This window comes from Chlorocebus sabaeus, chromosome 7, assembly GCF_047675955.1.
Source record: "Chlorocebus sabaeus isolate Y175 chromosome 7, mChlSab1.0.hap1, whole genome shotgun sequence".
Classification (NCBI taxonomy): Eukaryota; Metazoa; Chordata; class Mammalia; order Primates; family Cercopithecidae; genus Chlorocebus; species Chlorocebus sabaeus.
In genome coordinates, this window is record NC_132910.1 from 40055460 (window position 1) to 40080922 (window position 25463).

At 41.1% G+C, this 25463-nt stretch overlaps 1 protein-coding gene across 2 annotated transcripts in view; it reads left to right on the plus strand.

Annotated features, from left to right (window-relative positions):
- The first annotated feature begins 235 nt into the window (after positions 1-235).
- HERC3 (HECT and RLD domain containing E3 ubiquitin protein ligase 3) overlaps positions 236-25463 on the plus strand; it is a 123577-nt gene continuing 98349 nt past the window's right edge. Inside the window, exons 1-3 of one of the 2 annotated variants that reach the window (XM_007999237.3) lie at positions 236-367; positions 3347-3404; positions 12980-13234. In XM_007999237.3, coding sequence (XP_007997428.1) covers positions 13009-13234 — 226 coding nt within the window. In that variant the 5' untranslated portion in view covers positions 236-367; positions 3347-3404; positions 12980-13008. The remainder of the gene's footprint in view (positions 368-3346; positions 3405-12979; positions 13235-25463) is intronic. The other variant, XM_007999232.3, reaches the window with a different exon arrangement.

Here is a 25463-nt window from a genome sequence, read left to right on the forward strand (position 1 = left end):
GCTCTATGTCATGCAGTCCGATCTCGGCTGACACACCCGTGCCGCTGTCCCCGCGCCGGGCCCTAGAGTCCTGTCACCTCGGGCCGCCTGCGCCTGGCTCTGGGGCCTGGGCCTCTCCCCTCCTCCCGCCCTCGGACCTCGCCGCCCCGCCTCCAGCCCGCGCCACGGCGGCCGCCATTGGTGCGGGTCTTCCCCAGAGCGGCGCCCATTGGCCTGGTACGAAGTCATTCACCTAGCGCATTCCGCCGCCCGCAGGCTTGCGGGGAAACTTCCTTATTATTGTGACGCCGAAATCGGAGAAACCCCGAGCCGGGCGAGAGGGGCTGTGACAGTCGGAGTCCCAAGCTGCGGTTCGGCTGCTGCCGAGGTGCGCAGGGCGGGGGCCGGGGTTCCAGGGAGGAGGGTACGGCGGAGCTGCAGTCGCGCGGGGCCGCGTTCCGCCTGGCACTGCCGTCAGCGCGCGGCTCCCAGAGGGGCGGCTGCGGCTCCTCCCGTGGCTCCGGCGGCAGCGGCTGCAGGCACTTCCAGCGATGACCTGGGGCTGGGGAGCGGGGAGGTTGGGGCACGGCGCCCTTAGGACCTTGCGTGCGCCTCCCTGGCGTTCTAGTGGGCTCGCCCTCCCGCCAGAGAGCCCCGCGCCGGGAAAGGCGAGACAAGCCTTCAAAATGGGAGCGCCTCCCGCCCGCGCTCGGCCGCCCTGCCGCCCTGCCGCCCTGCCGGCCGGGAGGAATTGCGACGCAGAAAGTCAAAAGGAGGATAGTCTCCATGCTTGACCCCTGCCCTTATTTAAATTCTGGGGTTCCAGGGACCTCCGTGCAGTGAGGAGCGCGGACGCTTTCAATTGAAATGGGAGCTGGCGAGGCCCTGGCATTTTGGGGAATCTCGGCGGCCGCGAGGAGTTTGCGCTGAGGACGCGGTGCACGGCGTCCGCGTTGACAGCGCCGGCAGGGCTGCGGGGCCCGGCACCACCCACTTCACGGAGGCCGGGCCGGCTCGCCTCTCCGGGGTCCGCCTCCTGGGCGGGGCCGGGGGCGAGGGTGTGTGCGGACACGTGTGTACGGGTGGGTGTGTGTGTGTGCGCCGACATGTCGGTGCGAACCGGCGCGGGGGTGTCAGGAGCTGGGACGGCCGGGGGCAGGTGAGACTTGAGTCATTTGTGAATGTGTGGAGTGGGCAAACCAGGACAACCAGACCGAGAGGAGCATGTGTAACCTGAAACAGGTGAGCCTGTAGAGTCAGTGTCTAATGCGACTGTGCACGGAATATGTGTATGCAGCGTGAACTCCAGGGAATAAGTATTAGAACTTTGCTGTTGGTCTGTCACTGTTTCTGGCTGCTTTCTGATTGCATTTTACATTAGCTTTCAAATCAGCCCCATTAGGAAGTACCTTAAATTCAGAGAAAAGCCTTCCAGGATTTTGCTTGCATTCATCACGCACAGAATGCTTTGGGAAAGACGATTCAAGAGCTCTCTTCCATTTTTATGTGTCTTCTGGCGCTTTCCACAAATAGGAAGCTATTTCTAGAACCTTTTATTTGATGATTTGATAAGATCAAGTGAGCTGATTTTTCAACTTCAGACTTGAGAGAAATAAAAAAATAAAATGAGTTTTAAATGCAGTGATAGAGAGGGTATCATGTTTTAGTCGGCAGAGTACTGTGAAGTTCTCTCCTTTTGTACTTTACCCTGGGGGAGGAGGGAGTAGCCTTATAAATCAGAAAAGCAAAGTACATTGCATATTCCAAAGCCAAATAGCTGAATTACATATTCTACATCATGGTTGTACCCCCTTCAAGGTTAGGAACTTTCTGTAAAAAGTATAATGCAGGAAACGAGGACAGGTTAGAAACCTCTTTGACAGAACTTCTTTGGCATGAAAAACAAAATTAGCACATTAGCACTAGCATCCAGTTCTACTTGTTCAGTCAGTAGCTGGAGTTTACTTTTTGAAAAAAAAACAGGGATTTCAGAATGTTCCATATTGTGTGGTTGAAGCCATTCATTATAGCATTTCATTCTGAGGACCAAATTTAAATTTATTAAGATTTTCATGACCAATTAAAAACTTTTTTTATACTTAATGAAGAGTAGTAGTACCCCTACTGGAGACACAAGATAGTTATGCTTCAGTTTTATAAATAAAAGTAATATTCTCCAGATTGAATGGGATTTTCTGCATAGAGAGGTAGAAATAAAGTTACGACAATATCTTTTTTTTTTTTTCCAAGATAGGAGGCTCGCTCTGTTGCACAGGCTTGAGTGCAGTGGTACGATCTCGACTCACTGCAACCTCCGCCACCCAGGCTCAAGCGAACCCGCCCCCACCTTAGCCTCCCAAGCAGCTGGGACCACAGGCGTGCACCACTACGCTCAGCTAATTTTTTGTAGTTTTTGATTTCGCCAAAAGATGAAACGGGGTTTTGCCATGTTGCCCAGGCCAATCTCCAACTCCTGGACTCAGGCTGTCCACCCACCTGGGCCTCCTAAAGTGCTTGACAAAAATATCTTAAAATCATGCAGGACTTTTTCTTTTGAGATACTTTAGGTACCTCTCTGAGATGATCTCTTCTCATTTTGCATGATGGAGGATGTGGTAATGAAAGGGAAAGACCGGGTGCAGTGGCTGGCGGGGCGCAGTGGCTCACCCCTGTAATCCTAGCACTTTGGGAGGCTTGAGACGGGTGGATCACTTGAGGTCAGGAGTTGGAGACCAGCCTGACCAACATGGTGAAACCCCGTCTCTACTAAAAATACAAAAATTAGCTGGGCATGGTGGCAGGCGCCTGTAATTCCAGCTACTTGAGAGGCTGAGGCAGGAGAATTGCTTGAACTTGGGAGGCGGAGGTTGTGAGCCCAGAGTGGCCACTGCACTCCAGCCTGGGTGAAAGAGCCAGACTCTGTCTCAAAAAAAAAAAAAGAAATGAAAAGAGACAGTCTTCATAACAGTTGTGGCAAAACAAGCAGCTATGTGTGATACATGGAAAAATAAAGAAAATAGACAAAATTAAATTATTTTCCAAAACTTTCTCTAATAAAAATGAGAGATTTTAAAGTAATTCTATTTTTACTACTCCCTATCAAATGTCAGGAATTTTTAGAAGGTGATATCTATCTCTAGTTCACTTTTAGAGGTGATTGATATCTTTATAACTGGTTAGAGGTTATCTTACTAGTATTTAACCAAACTCCTGTCTTGAGATACAATGCATGGGGAATATTTAAGATTGAGTAATTTAAAGATATACTTATTTTCAGAGGTTAACTCCTGTCTTTTTGTTTACAATAACATGAAGACACTTAACCGAGTTCCATACTAATGTTATTTATTATTTCTTTAACTTGCAGAACCGCAGGGTGTGGAATATTTCTGGCTTCTAGTCCAATGCCAAGTGTGTGACCTGTGGTGAGTTACTTAATTTTTCTGGACCTCAGTTTTTTCATCTTGTTACTGGAGTCCTTTACATACATTATCCTGTTTAATACTGTCATCAACTCAGGCTAAGATAGCTACCTAGAGAGAGGCCTAAGCAAATCTCAGTGCCTTCCTGCTTGCTCTAACATAGTGAAGAGAACAAGGTGAGCCCAAGAAGTAGGATATCTGGTGTCTGGTCTCTGCTTCAAGCACTTAATTCTTAGAGGACCAAAGTTACTTGGTCTCTGAAGGCCTTAGCTGCCATTAAAATGAATTTAGGAATGTAAGTCTCTTGCTTAGAGGTTAGACCAAATGGACTTTTAATAAGATGGTAAATTTGCTAATACAACTCTGTCCTCTTTAGACATTTACTCCATTTAGAAATAGTACTTGTGGGTAGCAGAGACATGTGTTTCTGTGTAAGTGAACTGTTTTTATTATTACTCAGAGTGGGGAACCTTTAACATTATCTGGAAAATAAAAGGGGTAACAAGTTGAGATGGTGGAAATTCCAGTTTTCTAAGAATGGGGTTCAGTTCACTAGACATTTATCAAGCCTCTACTGTGCTCCTATACTCTGCTGAGAATGGAAGGCACAAAGATGAGTAAAACCTGATTCCTTCATGGAGAAACTCCCAGTCTGCACATGGACAGGGTGTTAGTGGAGGAGGTATGAGAAGTAGCCAGACTGCCTCAATAGCGCTTTCCATTTTTTTTTCTTTTGTGAAGTGTTTGTAAGCATAAAATAATGCATGCCATATATGTTAAGAAACAACAATAAAAGGACAGAAGCAGAACATCAGCCATGCTATTGAAATGTCTCCCTTTGTGCTCCTTCCAGATTGTTCCCTCTATTCCTACTGCCTCCACAATCATTACCCTGTATTTTGTGTTTGTGATTGGCTTTTCTTCATAGCTTTGTTACCACCGATGATTCTTAATCTCCAAATAATATATTTGTTATAGTTGTGTTTGAACTTTGTAAAAATGCATCATACTCTGAATTCTTCTGTGACTCAACACTTCTTAAGATTTAGTTACAATGATGCTTATAGATGGAGTTTATTTTTTACTTCTCTACAGTGTTCTATTTTATGCATGTGCCACACTGTATCTGTTTTCTGTTATCTGTTGATGGATATTTGTTTTTTGCTTTTTTCCTATTTCAAATAATGCTGGAATGAACATTCTGATACATATATCTTGGTGCATATGTTCATGAGTTTCTCACTGCATTGGACTGTAAGATAGTCACAGTCATTTAGGGCTACTAACATTAAAATTTATTAAAATAAAATATTAAAATTTCAGTTATTCACTTGTATTAGTCACATTTCAAGTACTCAATAGCCACAGATACCTACTGGCTACCATAGTGGACAGTGCAATTATATAGCATTTCCGTTATCGCAGAAAGTTCTAAGTTTCCAGATTTGACTCATCTTTGTATCTCCATTTATTAGTACAATACAGGAACACCATAGATGCTTAATAAGTTGGACAATGCTGGTCATATGCCCAGGAGTGAAATTACTGTGTGGGGAGGTATCCACATCTTCCTCTTCACTAGAGAATGCCAACTTGTTTTGCCAAGTGGTTATGCCAGTTTATATTCCCACCAGCTGTCTATGAGGGCCCTGGCTGTTGTATATCCTTGACTTAGTTTTGTTAGAGTTTTCAATTCTTGCGAGTCTGGTTGGTGTCTTTTGAAGGCAGCCCACAGCTTAAGCAGACAGCAGAGAAGTCATTCTTCCAGCTTCACAAAGCCTAGCACCAGGTAGTGAAGAAGGCACCACCTTTGAGGAGATGATCGGGGGAAGGGTAGGAATGTTTCCTGTGTTGGCTGAAGGGGTCAGAGGACCAAAGTCCAGCTAAAGTGGAGGAGAGAGAAAACAGCAAGGAGTGGATTCATGTTGTTGAAAACTTCTCTTTGCCTTCTATGCCATTTCTCCCTTTGGTAGGAACATTTTTGATAATAAGGCAAGTCATTAAAATGAATCTTCTTTGTTACCAGAGTTAATTCTGCATTTTAATTTTGGCCCTAAATTTATTTAAAGCCTGAATTTGGGGGGTATCTGCCAAGCACTGAAGATTTTGGACATTGTCTTTTCCTGCTGTTGAAAGAGACCCTCTACATATATACAACATTCAGGTAATTGCTTCTAAGCTTACTTGAAAGGAAGCTTATCCCTATTTTAAATGAGATTAGAAGTCCTGCCTGAGTGTTATTTAGGTCTCAGTGCCTTTCAAACAAAGGAATAAGAATGAATTGTTAGGCTGCTGTGTGCATAGTCGCACAGTCTTATTATAAGACAAAGTTTAGGAATTGGAGGTTGTCTTTTAGCATTCAACTCACTAGAGCTAGTTAAAAGAGATTTATCTCCCCGCTGCCCTCCACTCATGCCCTCTCCAGAATTTAAAAGCAAATGCACACAAAAAAACTTCCTCCTATCAACCTCAAATCCCTTTAATGAAAGTTATGGCAGATTGTGGTGGTGCTGCTTTGCTGTAGTGCAGATTTGGCAGAATGCAGCTAGTGCTAATTGCAGTGAGGAAGACAGGAGTCATAACCCCAGCCTCTTGGGAATTGTCCTGTCTGCTGAGGTCTCAAAGAAAAGCACTAGGAGTAGGAGTAATATTGCTTAAAGCAGCTGACATTTACTGGTCACTTATTACTACATGCCAGGCACTATGCTAAGCCCTTTTTACATGCATTTTCTCATTAATCCTCATAGCACTCTAGCACCACCTCCTGATTTTGGAGCTTAAGGTGGGTAAACATCTTTCCCCAGGTTTCACAGCTAACATGTGGTTAATGTAGGGCTTGGATTTTAGTTCTTTTGACTGTTAAGCTCTGCTAAGATTATCTTGAATCTCTTACCAAGAATAGATGAGAAGGTCTCAGGAAAGTACCAGGTTGACATTGAGAGAAAGTTGTCCTTCAAAAGTGGTCCTTATGTTTTGTCATGGGGAAATAAGAGGCAGGAAATGCAGCCAAGTGGGGCTGGTGTAGGTGCTGAGGGAAGTGTAGTCCTATATTTTGCAGCGAATTTCATAATTATGTATTTTGAAGGAAAATAAAAGATTCTGCTCTTCCAGGAGCAAGCAACAGAGTGAATGAGGAAAAATGGGTGTAAGGACCTTGGAGATCAAAATGCCTAGCGATGTAGACTGTTGCTGAAACTAGACCTTTAAAGTCATGAACATCAGCTACAAGATTTAGGGGTCCAACTGGAGTGTACTTTGAAGTGAAAGCTGTACTGGTGGCTGGCTTCTCTCCAATGCATTGAACTTCTCTCCTGAAAGTTAGATGGTTTTAGTTGCCTTCTTCTTTAGTTCCGGCAGAGCATTGTGATGACCCAGACCATATTTATAATTATGATTGATAGTTTATTCACAGGTATACATCTTATTTGTGGTTTCTGTTTAATTCTCTTGGTAGGCAGTTTTCATTTGACAAATCGAAGATTCCATTACTGTAACTCAGTTGGGAAGAATTTTTGAAGTTTTCAACAGTAGTCCTTTTTATTATCTTTTTTCATAAATTGTTTTTACTAGGCAGTCAGGGATGAGGCCATACTTCAGGCTGTTTACACAGGATTGTGCTTGGCCAACGCACCCGGAACTCAGATGACTCTCAAGAACTGACTCATGCCAGATTAACTACAAAAAGCTGATAGACCCAGGACACCAAATTAATAATGAGAATTAAAAATCCTAGTAAGACTGAGATGCTTTGGTTACCTGGTCACAGTATTCTATCCCTGTAGTAGAATCTGCCCTATAAACCAAGTTATTTAGGGTTGCTTGCTAAGCAAGGCAATTGGTTGGGTGAATTTAACGACAACTGTTATGGAATCTGATCCACCCATCCACTTTTAGGAAATAATTACTTACTGGATCACATAGCCAGGTTGACTGATCAGGGTCCCTGTTTCTCTGGAGAGTGGTGCAGACACATTGCGAAGTCTGGCCTTTTGGTTATCTACTTTTTAAGCTCCTTACTCTACAGAATAGCATAGTGTCTCTTTCTTTTCCTTTACTTCATCTTTTTTTTGTTTGTCTCACTTTCTTCATCTGTAGATTAGAGATAATGGCAGTGCCTGTCTCATAGAAGAAGAAATGAGCTAACATCTGTGAAGCATATAGAAAAGTACCAGATCCAGAGTAAGCTCAAATTAGGTCTTATCTGCTGTTATTATTAATAATGTCATTATTAATATGATCAGTCAGGAGTTTCTATTGCAAGTGAAAGAAACCTGATTCAAACAAGCATAAATAAATAAGCTTAAGTAAACAAAGAAGGGACTTGTTATACTCTATATATAGTTAGGTTCTGTAAAGTCATGGTGAATACCGTATTAGTGAATACAGAGCCATTGTTTCTGAGGAAATACAGGGTTAGGTTCCTGCAGGCTCTGGTCAAGAGATTTTTATCAGCCAACTGACGCATAGCCTTATTTTATGTGTGTTTCTGTCTAGACAGCCTATTTAATATATATTTCTTACTAATAATTATACACAGTATTTCTTGGTAATAAAACACTAGTTGAGAAAGGTTTAACATTTTCTTGACTCTGTGTAATGTGACAGTGTTTTTGGCTTTCAGCCTCACATCAGTGCTATCTACTGTGATTTTTGTTTTTTATTGGTTGTCTTCTCATGAATCCACAGATTTACTTGCTTTTCCGTCGTATCTATAGCTTCATTATGCACTCTGGATATTACTTTAGCTGTCTCCAGGGGAGGCCTCACATACAGATCCGCAGATTTCCTGTTCCATTTTTGGACGTACCCACTTGTTGATTCATTAAGATTGAACTCACAGCCAACACTATAACTCATGCATGAAAGAAACTTACCTAATACACATTTTTTTTTCTGTGTAAGGCACATCACAACCTTATTGAACCTAAGAACACTAGACAGGTAGGAGAGATAAGACAAATTTATGAAATACTAAAAATGAAAAAATCTATTGATGTGGTTAATAGCAGTTGAGCAAATTGGGAAAAATAACTTATTTCTAGATTATGTGAGCTTGCTGGTCTATTTAAATGTGTGTCATTAGACCACCACCAACCACCACCACCACTACCCTGCCAGTTTTTCATTTTATTTCTACTTCCCTCCCTACAATATTTGTAGTTAACTCAAATAATAACATTTAATCTTAATACATTTTTAGTGTAGAGTCTAGACAAGGAATACAAATCTTGGGAAGAAGAGAACTTTCTGGTTAAGACGGCAAATTGAGATTCAGTTTCATATTTTATTTTGGGCCTTTTCATGCCTTTCCTGAAAGCCTCAAGAGTTCAAAGCATACCTCAGGATTACAATAAGGCAGTTTTAAAATTGTTATATACAAATTAAGGTCATTGAGTTAAAGCCAAAGTACTGTAATTGTTGTCAAGAGAGGTTGAAAGTATGAGCTTCCTCTGTGTTGTAATCTTTAATTTGTAACCATTTGGGCATGCTTTTACCTTGGGAGAAAGGAGTTTGCCATTTTAAAAGCTGACTTTTTGCACAGAATAGCCAATTAGCTGTCTCCTTCATATGTTGACAGTTCTCTCCTGTAGATTGTCTGATACATGCAGCTTTGATGTGTTCTCCTAGTATTATAATACAAAGTAAGTCTTCACTATTTCCATTAGAATCCATCCCCTTTTCATTACAATGAAATGAATGTACCAGTGAAAAGATTAGGCAAGACACCTTTGAAGTCTGCAATCTTGTTTTGAAATCCTGATATTTTGACCTGTAGGACCTAGAACAGTAATTCTCAATATAGAGAGAGTAGCATGTTTAAGAAGTATGATTAGAAAAGAATATTCAGAATTATAATTAAAATGTATATTTGGAAACCAGCTGGGCTTGGTGGCTTACACCTGTAATCCCAGCACTTTGGGAGGCCAAGGTGGGCTGATTACTTGAAGTCAGGAGTTCAAGACCAGCCTGGCCAATATGGCAAAACCCTGTCTCTACTAAAATGCCAAAAAAATAGCTGGGTGTGGTGGCACATGCCTGTAATCCCAGCTAATTCAGAGGCTGAGGCAGGAGAATTGCTTGAATCTGTGAGGCGGAGATTGCAGTGAGCTGAGATTGTGCCACTGCACTCTAGCCTGGGAGACAGAGCGAGACTTGGTCTCAAAAAAAATAAAAAATAAAAAAACCCAGTATATTTGGAAACTGAAATGTAATCTGAATGTCCTTAAGACCAATCTTTTGCATTACTTGTTTGTTTTTAAGATGGGTCTCGCTCTATTGCTCAGGCTGGAGTGCAGTGGTGCAATCACGGCTCACTGAAGCCTTGACCTCCTAGGCTTGAACATCCTCTCACCCCAGCCCCCCAGGTAGCTGGGACTACAGGTGTGTGCTACCATACTTGGCTGATTTTATTTATTTTTTGGTAGAGATAAGGTCTCTCTATGTTGCCCAGGCTGGTCTCAAACTCCTGGCTTAAGCTGTCCTCTCACCTTGGCCTCCCAAAGTGTTGGGATCACAGACGTGAGCCCCTGTGCCTGGTCACTATTTTCTTTAATATCCAGATAAAGTGATTCAAGCCCAAGGTGATACTGATTAGAGATTTATTGTCTTCCTCAAATTTCTAAGAATTTCCAAGGAGAAGAAGAGCATTTAGGTTCTCTTATGGCTCATCCAAAACTCTTGCTTAGTTGTCAGTCTTCCGGAGGGGTACTGAGGGCTTATTTTCAAGGTTCTTTTTATTCATGCTTGGCAAAATACAGTTATTGTAAGGCTGTTGTGTCTTAACTTTGATAGAAGGTTTGGGATTCTCAAAAGTAGTTACAGAACAGGCAACAACTTCAAACTGAGTGTTAGACACCACTGTTCTCAGAATCCATCTGCTGTTCTCTGCCACCGAGAATCTACTGTTTACTGGCCAGGTTCCAGACTTGCAGCAATATTACAGGCTTCAATCGCTTTCTCTTTTTTCTTTGTCTTTTTTTTTTTTTTTTTTTGAGGTGGAGTTTCACTCTTGTTGCCCAGGCTGGAGTGCAATGGCGCCATCTTGGCTCACTGCAACCTCTCCCTCGTGGGTTCAAGCGATTCTCGTGCTTCAGCCTTCTGAGTAGCTGGGATTATAGGTGCCTGCCACCACGCCTGACTAATTTTTGTATTTTTAGTAAAGATGGGGTTTCACCATGTTGGCCAGGCTGATCTTGAACTCCTGACCTCAGGTGATCCATCTGCCTTGGCCTCCCAAAGTGTTGGGATTACAGGCGTGAGCCACCATGACCAGCCAATCGCACACTCTTAATTTGATATCTTAAATAGGAGCATCTACTATTTTATAAGGCATGCTTGGGAATTCCCCCATCTCCTTTTGTCTCTAAATCTTGGACGTTTCTTTCAAAATCAGAGAGGTGCATGAGGTATTTTCCTAAACAGAAGATCCATCCACTTAAGATTTCCAACTTACCAGTAGTCAGAACTTTTGGAGTTACAATATTTCATTTCTGATCAAAGCATTAGATAAAACTTCCCCTCTTATGTCTTTGTAAGCAAAATAAAATATTGAATAATTGATACCTCTCCCATATTAAACTCTAGGGGTTGTTCCCTCCTCCTTTCTGTTGTAGAAAAATACTTTTTTGGCTATTATGTTGGTAATAACAATTCTCACAATGAAACTCAAGAAAGCCTTATCGGCTGATGTGGACCCGCAGAGGCAGTAGACATGTAGCAAGAGAAAGGAGGTTTAAAGACAATTAAAAAATCTTTATTGAGATATAATTTTACCTACCGTAAAATTTACTTTTTTTTTTTTTGAGACGGAATTTTGCTCTTGTTGCCCAGGCTGGAGTGCAGTGGTGCGACCCCAGCTCACTGCAACCTCTGCCTCCCGGGTTCAAGTAATTCTCCTGCCTCAGCCTCCTGAGTAGCTGGGATTACAGGCATGTGCCACCATGCCTGGCTGATTTTGTATTTTGTATTTTTAGTAGAAACAGGGTCTCTCCATGTTGGTCAGGTTGGTCTGGAACTCCTGACCTCAGGTCATCCGCCCGTCTTGGCCTCCCAAAGTGCTGGGATTACAGGCATGAGCCACCACGCCCAGCCTAAAATTTACGTATTTAAAATATAACATTTAGGGGTTTTTAGTATATTTACCATGCTTTAAAACCATCACCACAACCTAAATTTAGAACATTTTGCCACCTTCCAAAAGGACAGGTACAGTCACTCTCAATTCTCCTCTTTCCCTCCAGTCCTAGGCAGACACTAGTCTATTTTCTAGTCTATTTTCTATTGCCTGTTCTATACATTTCATGTAAACAGAATCTTATAATTTGTGGACTTTTGTGACTTGCTTCTTTTTCTTAGCATAATATATTCACTGTTCATCCATATTGCAGCCAAATAATATCCCATTGTATAGATATACCATGTTTTATTTAACCATTCATCAGTTGATGAACATTTTGGTTATTTCCTTTTGATATTGTGTATAATGCTGTTGTGGACATTCCTTTATAAGTTTTTGTGTGGACGTAGTCTTGCAGTTCTCTTGGGTTTATAACTAGGAGTGAAACTGCTGGATCATATGGTATCTTTATGTTTATTCTTTTCAGGAACTGCCAGACATTTTTACAAGCCAGTGTAGGATGGTTATAACAGCCCCACATTATTGCCAACACTTATTGTTACCTGGCCATCCTTGTGGTGTGAATTGGTAGCAAGAGATGAGATTTTTGTTTGTTTGTTTGTATGAAAGGGAAACATTAATTGTTAAAAGGTAATGAAACTTTAGGCTAGTGTCAGTAATCAGGCAAAAGTTGATTACCTGCTAAATAGAAGAGGTCTGTATTATACTATGGTCTCTGTTGAAGGAGATTAAAATCTTTTTTGGGGAGTTAAGTTATAAAGATATAAAGAGAAAGCTACCAGTTAGGCAGTATGGTAGACATGTCAGAGGGATACAGGCTGACTGTCACTAACAATCCCAGAGTCTCTCAGGTAGGAAGTGAGGCTTGACTCAGATCTGGAACCAAGGGTAAAAGGGAATGGCAGAAAAGATAACATTTTTTTTTTTTTCCATTTTTCATCTTCACTTCAGGTGGTGAAATCCTACTAACCAATCTAATATTAGGGTACGTAAAGGAGTTAATTGGTTCAAAATTTTTTAAAACATTAAAATAAGCAGAAAAGTCAAAGGAATGATGCATTGAGAAAGGATAAGGTGAAGTCTTGAGAGTGTTTTCAAAACTGTTACTAACTTAATGGTTTGCCAAGATTGTTTCAGCTCATCTCCTGTACTCAGAATTCTTTAGCAGTGATCTGAAAACCATATTCTGTCTGTTCACTCGTTCATTTAAACAAACACAATTTATTTAAACTGTTTTTTAAACTCTTATTAAAATATAAAGTAGCATCATTTTAACATAACTGCTTTCAACAGTATTAATATGTTTTATTTTGAGATGTAAGATATCTGAAGAATATTAAGGGGAGAGTTATTTTTTAAATTGGTTACATTCATTACTTGATTTTCTATGACCTATTTCTTTTTAATTAAAAATAATTTTTTTTTTTTAACTCTCTCCTAGGCTACATGATTCCCTGAAAGATAAGAACAATGTTATGTTGGGGATATTGGTCTCTGGGCCAACCTGGTATCAGCACCAACCTGCAGGGAATTGTGGCTGAGCCCCAGGTGTGTGGGTTCATATCTGACAGAAGTGTCAAGGAGGTGGCCTGTGGGGGAAACCACTCTGTGTTCCTGCTGGAAGATGGGGAAGTTTACACATGTGGTTTGAACACCAAGGGGCAGCTGGGCCATGAGAGGGAAGGAAACAAGCCAGGTGAGTGCACCTTGTCTGTCTTGATTATTGGTGAGAATGGAAAGTTGGAGGACACAATGGCAGAGGGCCTGGTTGGAGCTTTCTCCACCAAGTGTTCAGTTTTCAGGGAACCTCTTTTGAACGGTGCAGGGATTCCCTCCTATTTGGAACCCCTGTGTCTAATTCAAGCCTTTTGATGGAAAAACAGACTTTTCTTTTTTTTTTTTTTTTGAGCTAGGGTCTTGCTCTGTCACCTAGGGTTGAGTGCAGTGGCGAGATCTTGGCTCACTGCAACCTCCACCTCCCAGGTTCAGGTGATTTTCATGCCTCAGCCACCTAACTAGCAGGGATTACAGGCATGCGCCACCACAAGACTTTATTTTGCATCTTATTAGAGAACTTATGTAATGTCAGTTACCTGGGGAGGGGAGGATGACTAGTTAGTTCAGGGTTAGAATAAAATAGGTTTTGCCCATTGTATTAGTTGGTTTTCACACACTGATAAGACAAACCCAAGACTGGGCAGTTTACAAAAGAAAGAGGTTTATTGGATTTACAGTTCCATGTGGCTGGGGAGGCCTCACAATCATGGCAGAAGGTGAAAGGCACATTTCACATGGCAGCAGACAAGAGAAGAGTGCTTGTGCTGGGAGACTCCCATTTTTAAAACCGTCGGATCTCATGAGACTCATTCACTATCATGAGAACAGCACAGGAAAGACCTGCCCCCATGATTCACTTACCTCCCACTGGGTCCCTCCTGTAACACGTGGGAATTCAAGATGAGATTTGGCTGGGGACACAGCCAAACCATGTCCCCCAGTAATTTAATGCTGAGAATTATGACAGTTTTTGATCAGGTAATCCTCACACAATCACTATCAGAAGCTTTACTTCCTGATTACCTATATTCATTCCTTTGTTTCTGCAACATGCTTTTATTATATGTTTTGTGCTAAGCAATGTGATTGGTGTTATGAGTGGAGGGATGAATGAGATATGGTGATGATGTGGCGGCAGCGATCCCCATGGCAAATGCTGTCATGCAAGTCTGTGTTATGTAAGTTGAAGAATACACCAGAGGTGTAGGGGAGGGGAGATTGGTTCTGCTTTTGGGCGTTGAGTAGAACTTTGTTGTGTTTGTGTGTGTGTGCATGAATGTGCACTTGGGTATATGAATGAATGTGGCAGCATCACTCAGGTTATTGCACACCTGATACCCAGTGATGTGGATATAAAGGTGCAATACTTGTTCAGGGCATGTTGAGTAGTGTGGTGAGACTGGTAAGAACGGGTAATAGAAGATAAGCTGGAAAGGTAGGGGGCTAATTCATTTCCTTAAATTTCAGTGCTTTTAATTGATTTGTAACAAGTGCTGCACATATTTTAAGTTTGTTGATTTTATTTTTTTCCTTCTATTTTTACATTTTTTTTTGAGACAGAATCAGGCTGGAGTGCAGTGGTACCATCTTGAGTCACTGCAACCTCCGCCTCCTGGGCTGCAGATATCCTCCCATTCTTAGTCTCCTGATTAGCTAGAACTACAGGCATATGCCAACACACCTGCTAATTTTTAAATTTTTGTTTTAGTAGAGATGGAGTTTTGCCATGTTGTCCAGGCTGGTCTCAAACTCTTGAGCTCAAGCAATCTGCCTGCCTTGGCCTCCCAAAGTGGTGGGATTACAGGTGTGAGCCACCATTCCTGGCCCTATTTTTACTTTTAAAGAATCTAAGTATGACTTTCAGTATATGTGTATCATGGATTTATAAGATCCTCTTAGTAGTGATGATGTGTAAATGAGTCTTCTTTTGGTGAGAAATTTTAAGGTAGGGTCTTAAATTGTGACCACATATTTGTCACACTAGCATAGGTGTTTGCTCCTTTTTCTGTTACCTGCTGTCCTTTTCATTCAATACAGATCATTCCAGACACTGAAGCTTCATTAAAGAATAACCTTGCAATTTTTTTGAGATGATTTTACCCTTTTATTTGGCATCAATATGAATTGAATTTTTTCTGTGACACTGTCTTCCTCTTCTCTCACATTTATTATTCCCTTCTATAGTAAGTGACAGTGTTCATAGTTTCCCTGCCCAAATGTCAGTGTAAATTTATAATCGTTAATTTTTATGTTACCCATTGGAAAGAGGGCTGTGGGGCTTAGGCACAATTGTGAAGGATGTGAAGTGTGGTTGATGGGCTTCCACTTCCTCATTCTTTGCCACCAGGTTCCTTCAGGAAGCCTGCTATGAGACATGCACCAGGCCTGCTCATCTGGGGGCAGTGTCCCATGTTCTAGCCAGGGGTTTCTTAACCTGTGGACCCTGAAATCTTGGGATTTCAAGGAAGGGGTTTGTAGAGTCATCTACAGACGAACACCCTTCCATGTACAGTGCACTCAATACTACAGGTTTTCAAATGATTCTGTTGTTTACTAAAATGAAAATTCAGTTGAAAATGCCTCTAATTCAGAAATTAGTAAATCCTATGTATGTATTTTACCAATTAATAGAATACAGAGGTATCATATACAAATACCATGGAGGGGGCAGGAAGAAGCTTGACTTTTACAAATGGTCTTCATACTGGCACAGATTAAAAACCAAGTCTTCTTTCTTTTCCTCCTGTTAAAACTCACTGGTATCTCACATTAAGCTTCTAAATGTGTCCTCTGTTTCCTAGGCTAGAGCCAGCATCTAACAAGTAATGCATTCGGAGGGATTAATGGCAGGTCACGGGCCAACAGTATGCTCTTTCCTATGGGAATGTCTACATTCAGCCAGGGTTTAGGAACTTCACTCCAGTGATCTTTGAAGGACTTGTACCACCCTAGCCAGCCTTTGAAGGGAGTATTTTGGGAACTGGGAAGAGATCTTTCTAGTCCTCCCATAGAGACAGCAAGATTATGGTGAAGTTTGAAATCAGATAAAACTAATGGAGGCATTACATCTGTAATCTAAAATGGGGATTATAGTCTGGGCGTGGTGGCACGCACCTGTAATCCCATCACTTTAGGAGGCCAAGGCCAGAGGATTGCTTGCCAAGGAGTTGGGGACCAGTCTGGGCAACATAGAGATATGAAAAAAAAAAAAAAATTAACTGGGCATGGTGGTATGTACCTGTTGTTCCTGCTACTTGGGAGGTTCAGGTTGGAAGGTCGCTTGAGCCATGGAGACTGAAACTGTGGTGAGCTGTGATTGCATAATTGCACTCCAGCCTGGGCAACAGAGCAAGACTCTGTCTCAAAATAAAACAAAAAGCAACAATAACAAAAAACCCCAAAATAAATAAATAAGTAAAAATGGGGATTAAAATACTCTTTCATAGGTAGAGTAATCTGTGTAAATATTGAATGTAGTGTCTGGCAGTTTTATGTCATGCCTCAGAAATTATGCTACCGTGCAGTTTTACCATCCCGTGTGAAGGCTGATACTGTCTCTGGAGGTACAGGGAGAGAAACCTAAGCTGGGAGTTTGAGAACTGGGATCTAGTTTTTTTATCTAACAGGAAATAGTTGTGTGGCCCTGGGCAAGTTTCTTCCTATTTCTGAGTCACAGTTCCCTTTCCTGTAAAAGGAGTAGACTTCCTGTTCTAATCTGATAGTTCTTGATGAAGTGGATTCATATGATAAAGAAGACACAACACAACTGCTAGGAGTGCTACAGACAGAAATATGTTACAGGAAAGAGGTTCTGATCCACACCCCAAAAGAGGGTTCTTGGATCTCTCAAGAAAGAATTCAGGGCGAATCCGCAGTGCAAAATGAAAGCAAGTTTATTAAGAAAGTAAAGAAATAAAAGAGTGGCTACTCCACAGACAGAGCCCTGAGGGCTGCTGATTGCACATTTTTATGGTTATTTCTTGATGATATGCTAAACAAGGTGTGGATTATTCGTGCTTCCCCTTTTTAGACCATATAGGGTAACTTCCTGATGTTGCCATGGCATTTGTAAACTGTTGTGCGCTGGTGGGAGTGTAGCAATGAGGACAACCAGAGCTCACTCTTGTGGCCATTTTGGTTTTAGTGGGGTTTTTGGCCGGCTCCTCTACTGTAACCTGTTTTATCAGGAGGTCTTTGTGACCTGTATTTTGTGCTGACCTCCTATCTCGTCCTGTGACTTGGAATGCCTTACCTGGGCCAGATGCAGTGGCTCACACCTGTAATCCCCACACTTCGGGAGGCCAAGCCGGGTGGATCACGAGGTCAGGAGTCTGAGACCAGCCTGACCAACATGGTGAAACCCATCTCTACTGAAAATACAAAAATTAGCTGGGCATAGTGGCGCGTGCCTGTAATCCCAGTTACTCAGGAGGCTGAGGGAGGAGAATCGCTTGAACCTGGGAGGCAGAGGTTGCAGTGAGCTGAGGTCACACCACTGTACTCTGTCCTGGGGGACAGAGCGAAATTCCATCTCAAAAAAAAAAAAAAAAAAAGAATGCCTTACCCATCTGAGAATACAGCCTAGTAGGTTTCAGCCTCGTTTTACCCAGCTCCTGTTTAAGATGGAGTTGCTCTGGTTCATATGCCCCTGACAGTAGTCGGTGATGGCCACCCTCTTTCCACCCTCTTTATCTGTCTTCTCTGTGGCTTGGTCTTCTATCAGGCAACCTCACTGCAGTCAGGTGCTCAGATATGCCTCACTGCACACCTTGGTCTTGGAACCTGGGTGAGAGGGTTCACCCTGGGGTAGCAGGTGGGAAAGGAAGCAAAAACCTCACAGAACAGTGATAGCAAAAATCTGTAGAAGGCATCATAATGAATACATCTGAGTGTAACCAGACATTTCTCCAGCACAGCCTCCTGATGCAGCTCCAGGGAGCTAATGGTAGGTGTTGCTGGGCCTCTGGATGTGAGTGAGCTCTGGCAAAGCAGCTGCTCTGCGTCTGTCTGCATACTGGGTCAGCTGGCCCTCAGTCATCCTGCAGACGCCCTCCCCAGCAGGGCTGAGTGACTGCAAGAAACCCAAGCTAGAGGTGTGCCAAGAAGGCTTTGGGATTCAGCCTCAGGATCCAGCCCATGCTTGTGATCTAAATTTGGAATAAGGCAGACTCTAGTGTAAATTACAAGAGATTCCAGAAATTTCTGTTGTTGGTTAAGCTTGTCTGTTAATTATAAACTCCATAGCAGCTTGGAATAGTGCCTCTTTGAATGGAAAGATTATGTGGGTGGGTGCCTCCCTCTCTTCATTTAACTTTTTCATTGGTAGGTGTGTTCTAAATACGGATACGATTTGGGTTGGTTTTTAATGAGTGGGAAGAAGAGAATGAACTTGTTTTCTGTGTTTGCTTATTGAGAACCGTGACCTGGAGAGCTGCTAGACATGGAAGGGAAGTCCGTGGCAGGCTTACTTTGTTAGAGGTATCTGTTGGTCTTGGCCCACAGGAATGCTACCCCCAAGCAGCTTCTGTGGTATTTGGGGAGGGAGCATGATGGAAGGCCCCTTCCTTAAAAGATAATTTTTTAGGGGGGCTCTGGGCAGGTCTGTGATTTCAACTTGGCCCAGATCAAGTTGCCCAGATCAGTTGACTTTGAAATATGAAGGATTTTGAAAAGTGAGTGTATGACTGTTCCCTCTAAGGCTTTGAACGTGTGAAGAAGTGAGTTGAAGGAGTTAATTCCATGGTGGCCTACCTCCAAGGGGCTTACAGAGTTTTGAACCCAAGTGGCAAACTTAAGTTTCTTTTTCTTGCTTTGCAGTACTGACTGAATGGAGTAATGCCAGTCCATCAACACTTACTCTGCTGACTGGACTTGTTAATATTTCTAGTCCTAGCAGGGCGTCCACCAGCATGGATGTGGTCATCTAGCACTAGTCTGGAGGAGGATTTATTTTATTGCCTTGAAACTTTGTTCCCTGTTAAAATGCAGACAACCCTGGGAGCCACATATTCTGACCTTGCCAAGGGGAAGGAAAGTTGAAAGAAGGGAGTGGTGTAGGAGATGCACCTGGACAAGTCTTCTAATGCATGCCTTGATTGTGTCCTGCTAGTCATCGTATGCCATATTATACGCTCTGTCTCTAAGTGGTTCAGCTGCAAGGCACATCAGTTCATTTTTTGGGGGATGCATTCTGTAGATATGCCAGAGCAGTGATATAAAGCACTTCTCAGTGATTCTAAGGGTTTGGAGATCCTTTTTTTCCTTCTTGAGAATATGTAACAGTTAACTATTGCTGTTGCTGACCCTGAGACTACTGTGGTTTATTTGTACTCTCATTTCTCTACTTCTCACATTAGTAATACCCTTATGTGACCAACTGTGTGTGTGTGTGTGTGTATGTGGTAAGAAGGAGCCATTTCAAAGACACATCAAATTCTGAAACTCCTGGTTATTCAGGCCCCAGATATTTTCCCAGTGTGTCAGGCAGCACACAGCGTTCTAGCTTAGGTGTGTCCATGACTCATTTGTGATTTGGCCAAGGGCAAAGAGGCCTGTGATTCTCAGAAGCATTTTTCAGATGCAGTTTATTAAGCCCCATCTAAACTCAATGTCCAACTTAAAAAAAAAGTATTGGATTATAAGTCTTTTGCACATCCCTCTCTCACATGACTTTTCTCTCCTTCATTCTCACCTTTATTCTGACATATAACTCATCCTTCCCCCACAAAGCAGGCAGAATTTTTGTGATTGGAGGCATCATAGGGTTATTACTAATTTCCTTACGGTTTTTGTCCGTGAATTTATTTATAATTTTCTAAGACAAAGTTACAGAGCTGGCATTTTAGGAAGTCTTGTGTGCCTTCCCCCACTTTTTTTTTTTTTTTTTTTTTTTGAATAAAGCAAGCAAACAAAACATGAGCTTTTTTCCCCCCTGAATGTTATTTTTTACAAGCAAAGTGACTAAGTGGACATTAAGTAAATCTTGAGCTCTTTTATTAAACCAGAGACTGGTTGTCCATAGAAAAAAATTCAATAAATACCTTAATTTACCATGCCTCTGATACTCCTACCCAGCCACATTGTAAACAGTACTCTTCAGCTAAATGAATGGTTCCCCTTTCCTAACACATACTCTGATTTCTAATATTGGGATTTTAGGGTAGGCTAATCTCTGTGTTATTAGGGATATCTGAACTTACATAAGTGTCTTCTAATCTCTTTCCCTATCTTGAATAGACAAGAACCGTGGTAGGGGCAGTTATTTAGTGTAATCTAATTTGACTCTGCTAAATTGTACAATTCTCTGTAGACATACCAGGAAATCTTATTTATAAGCCCAAGGGTAACAATTTATAAGCCCAAGGGTAACAATTTATAAGCAAGCTCTAACATTTCTGTGCACCTCTATTTGATTCATCTCTATGATTGGTTCCTTTTACTTCCTCCTGAGTTGGTTTCCCTCTTGCAGGTAATTTAATCCAATTCACATTCGCATTTTGTATTCAGTCTAAGCATTTCCATAATGCCTATCACCATATGTAACAGCTCTCCTGCTGTTTGATAAATGAGGTTTATAAAGCAGAAAGTCCAAAGGCTTCAATTCCCAAACTGTGGTTGCTTCTAACCGTGGTAGAAGTAAGGCTTTCAACCAACTTCTCAGGTTGCTCTCGGGCATCTGAAGGGCGCAATAACTCTGTCATGTTAATCAGCTCTTGCTGAAAAGCAAACCAGCTGAACTGAAAGGAAGTGGAAGGGACCCTGTAATGACTTCCTGTTATTGAAGTGCATGTTTCTATGGGCATAACTGATATAAAAGGCAGAATGTGCCATAGGAAGTGTTCAGATCTCAACATAGCCCTTGTTAGGGCCCCATCTATTCCTTATTAGGAATGGCAGGTGGTTCAGGAGGCTGTGCACCCCTTTCTGATTTTGGTGATAATGGTTATAATCAAAACTAGTAGGACGTCTTGCCTCTGATAGCTGGGTAGATGACTTTCTAGTTCAAAGGTCTGAGGATCAGGAGAAACTGTCATTTAATAATTTTATTCTGGGATAATTAATCGGAGTTTTTTTTCTATCTGTGATACTCAGCCTACATTCTATAAAGCTACTTGAGTGTTTTAGAAAATGTATACTTATTAATGAGCATACTCATTAGTGTGAGTTATCTGTGACTTTTAAAAACCTGCAGTATTACTTTTAAGTAAGTAACAAAATGGTTTGCTTTATGAAACAAGAATCTTAATTTGTTAATTATAAAAGTGGTTAACGATACGTATATAAGCTCTCTTTATCTCTGATGTGCTTAGCATTTTTAAGCTGATTAATCCTCATGATAGCCCTGTAAAGTAGGTCAGTATTATTATCCAAGGTATATGTAAAGGAGAAAAGAAAAGGGAGTTGAGTTTGAGTCTTGCTTGAGTACTGACAGTTTGGGTTTAATAATCCTAGAATTTTGTTCACAGACATTTTTGTAACCTCAGGCTGATTGAGAATGGCTGATAAGATTTTATTGTCAAACTTGTTTACATTTAATTTCCATTCAGTACTTTTATTAAAGAAACAAAAATTATATAAACGTACCCACCCAGAAGCTTGTATTCCTTAATTTACTGTTGAAATACGAATATGATCAAGGTACTTTGGTAAAAGGTACTAAGAAGCAACTCCCTTTTTATCTTGAAAATCATTAGACTACTATTTGTCAGCTACCTTTTTAAGTTCTTTTGAGCACCAAATAAAAAGCACACATGATAATTCATATTTCAGGTTGATGTATTTTGTCTTGCTGTTTGCCTCTTTATTTTTTCATTTTCTTGAATTATTTACTTCTTATTCAGTCACTGATTCAGCAGATATTTACTGAGTGACTAAACTTCTAGATTCCTCATTTGTTTCAGATACTCTTAGAACACAACAAATTAATGCAGATCCCACCCTTTGGGCATTTGTAGACTAGGTGAGAGTATAAGATATACCCAAAAAGGTTATATCATGCAGTTCAGCAGGTGTCAAGCAGGTGATACAGGTCCTATGTGTGTCAAAATACGTGTTGTCCTGCAGTGGAGAGATAGACCACCAACAGTACTGAATTCTGAATTCTAACAAATGTCATATTCTATACCTACACACATTATAAGGTTCACATTTATCTTAAGTTTGTGAGCTTGTTGGAGGAGTGAATTGTAACATTTCGGAGAAGGGGCAGCTTTGGAGATGGTTTCAGGGTTCTAGGGATGTTCAGCGATTTTTAGTAAATCCATCCTTTAATTCTGAATTTTTGTGTTACAATAGCAATTTTTTAGTTTGGCAGTTTTGATGATTTCATCTAGCTTGGTGATCTATGATCTTTATAGATCTAGGGTAGGTAGAATGTTGTAGTTTATCAGCCTGAATGGGGTATATCTGGTCAGCTGATATTTTATATCTCTTCAAGGGCTACTGGAATTCTTTGTAAGTCTTTTTGAGTGAATGCCATTTGATAGCATGTAATGTTGAAATCTTTGATAACCCTCTAACAGATATATAGTCTCATTTCCTTGTAGACTTGCAGTCATTTTTTTACTCATTATTAAAATGTGCATTGAAATTTCTATTATAATTTTTAATTGACTTAGAACAACTGAAATCATGATTGTGAATAATTTTAATTTAGAGTGTTAGCTAATTATGGAGGCAGTATAATGAATAAGAGCGTGAACTAGCTGTGTGACTTAGAGAAAGTTGCTTAAACTCTACATGTCTCAGTTTCCTTAGTTGTAAATGTGGATAATAATATCTACCTATTAGGGTTGTGAAGATTTAATGCATTGCATATCAGAAACTTGGAAGAATGCCTGACTTATAGTAAACACTCAGTTAGGACTAGCTATTATCATTTATTTTTATTTTTAATTTGAAAAAATAATTGCTTATCTCTATTTCATTCCAATTTTAGTGTATATGCTGCCGAAGCAGGCACTAGCTATTATCATTATTTGTAGTAGCAGTAGTAGTTATTTGTGTTAACACTTTTCATTGCAATTGTTTTGATCCTGCTATTCCAGCATATTAACAAATTAATAAATTCATTACAAATACATACAGTTTATAGATGTATACAAACATATACATCTATACATCTGTAAATTGTGTTGATCACTTTTATAGATTCCCTTAATACTACAGGATCTGATGAATGATATGGACATTCAGCTGAGGCAGATGTTATAAGTTAGGGTTGTTAAGGGAAAGTTTTATATTATGTTCATTTTTATTTTAAATTTTAAAGGATAAGTCTATTTTCTTTATTTTCAATTTTTGCAGTTCTTTATTGTTCCCATGAAAAGTACCTTCATATGTTGGGTACACTGTAAAACTGATTATATACATATGGACATGCATACATGCATCTTCTCTCTATGCAGTTGTTACCGTTACTTCCAGCATTCTCATCCAAAATGGCAAGGATAAGGGAATCAAATTAGGTCACTGTGGACACTGTGGTACAACAGGGACTACTTTATGGTGCTCCTGAAAGTCTTGTAGTGGTTTGGCACAGTTAGCTGGGTAGTGTAATCTTGCCATAGGCTTAGTAAATAGAGTGTAATCCACTGGCCCCTAGCCCAGCTGAAATCTTTGGGCAGTTACTTCAGACTTCCAGTTAGCTGTGATGGGAGTGAATCTTTGGACGGAGATAGAAATGGCCTGAAAGAATGCAAGTGGTTTTCCCTTCTGCATCCCTCAGTTGCCTAAGAAGAGATCATTCTGGAGTCTAAACCTACATCATGATCTCTGTTTTTTTTTGTTTTTGTTTTTGTTTTTGTTTTTTTTAGTGGTACTGTATCAGTCCCTATGCTTTCAGTTTCAAATAACAACAGAGTGCTAAGCTGTGTCATGAACAATGAGTAAAATTTCTCATCTCACATGAGAAGAGGTATTTCTAAGGCTAAGTCAGTAGCACAGTTGCCCCATGTGTTTCCTATCTTTCTGTTCTGGAGTGGAATTTTGTAGTGATGTAGAGACTTATTCTTCCTGCCAAATCTCTGGCCCACTGGTGTGGGTGTAAGATTTTTCCAGGCCTCATTTAAAGCCTGCATATATTCCCCAAGTGCTTTACCAGCCAAGGTCAGCCTTGACACTATGCCATGTTTTTTTGGGTGCCAGAATTGGCCTGTTATGTTGAAAGTGTTATTTTCTCTCATATTTTTCTCCTTTAATACTCTTCACTATTGAAATGCCTATAGGCCCAGCATCCCAGGAGTTTGAGGCCAGCCTGTGCAATGTAGTGAGACCCTGTCTCCAAAAAAAAAAATTGAGGACTTTCCCTGAGGACAAGTCACAACAGCATCTCAGCCTGTTGACTCTTTTTGGGAGTTGTTCATATTGCTAGAAAGAGGGTTATAAGGCTCTATCTCATTTTCTTCTTTTCAAAGTCATACTAATAAGAGCTTGCAGAGAGCCCTTAACAACAACAAAAACAAACAAACAACAAAAAACAAAAAAGCCCCCAACATTTTCCACTTCAAATAGATTTATGATTAATCGGTTTATCACATTAAAGGAGTCTTTCATTTATTGGTTTGGAATTGGCCTCATGCTATATGAACTGTGCTGATCATGTTGAAATTTAATAGATTGTACTGATTGAGACAGCAAGTTCTATATTCTGCATATACACAGAGGCTGTTTGGGTACAAAGTCAAAATAGGGAGGCTGGGCACGGTGGCTCACGCCTGTAAGCCCAACACTTTGAGAGGCTGAGGTGGGCGGATCACCAGGTCAAGAGATTGAGACCATCCTGGCTAACACGGTGAAACCCTGTCTGTGCTAAAGATACAAAAAATTAGCTGGGTGTGGTGGCAGGCACCTGTAATCCAAGCTACTCGGGAGGCTGAGGCAGGAGAGTGAAGTGAACCTGGGAGGCAGAGCTTGCAGTGAGCCAAGGTCGCACCACTGCACTCCAGCCTAGGCGACAGAGTGAGACTCCATCGGAAAAAAAAAAAAAATAGGGAGCACAGCAAAGTGAGGACCATTATGCCCTTAGGCAGCAAGTCCCCTGGTTTCCCTCAAGGAAGTGGAGGCAGCAGGCGGGCAGTGGATGCTGGGTCTCTTCCAGGACCAGCTGGAAGCAAGGATGTTGAGAAAAAGCTGGAGAGAAAGGAATGATAGGAAAATGGAGGTAACAGTTGTGCTGAGCTCACCAGGAAGGACAAGTTACATTCTCCTTTCCCTTCAGATGAGGAAGGAAGGCTGAACTAATTATGGAATGTTTTTATTTTCTTTGAGGTGCTATATAATAGGGATACATTAAACCAGGTTAGCCATGAATGAGAAACTGGAAGTTTATTGCAATGTCTTTATGAGTGCAGTCTGTGTTTTATTCATCT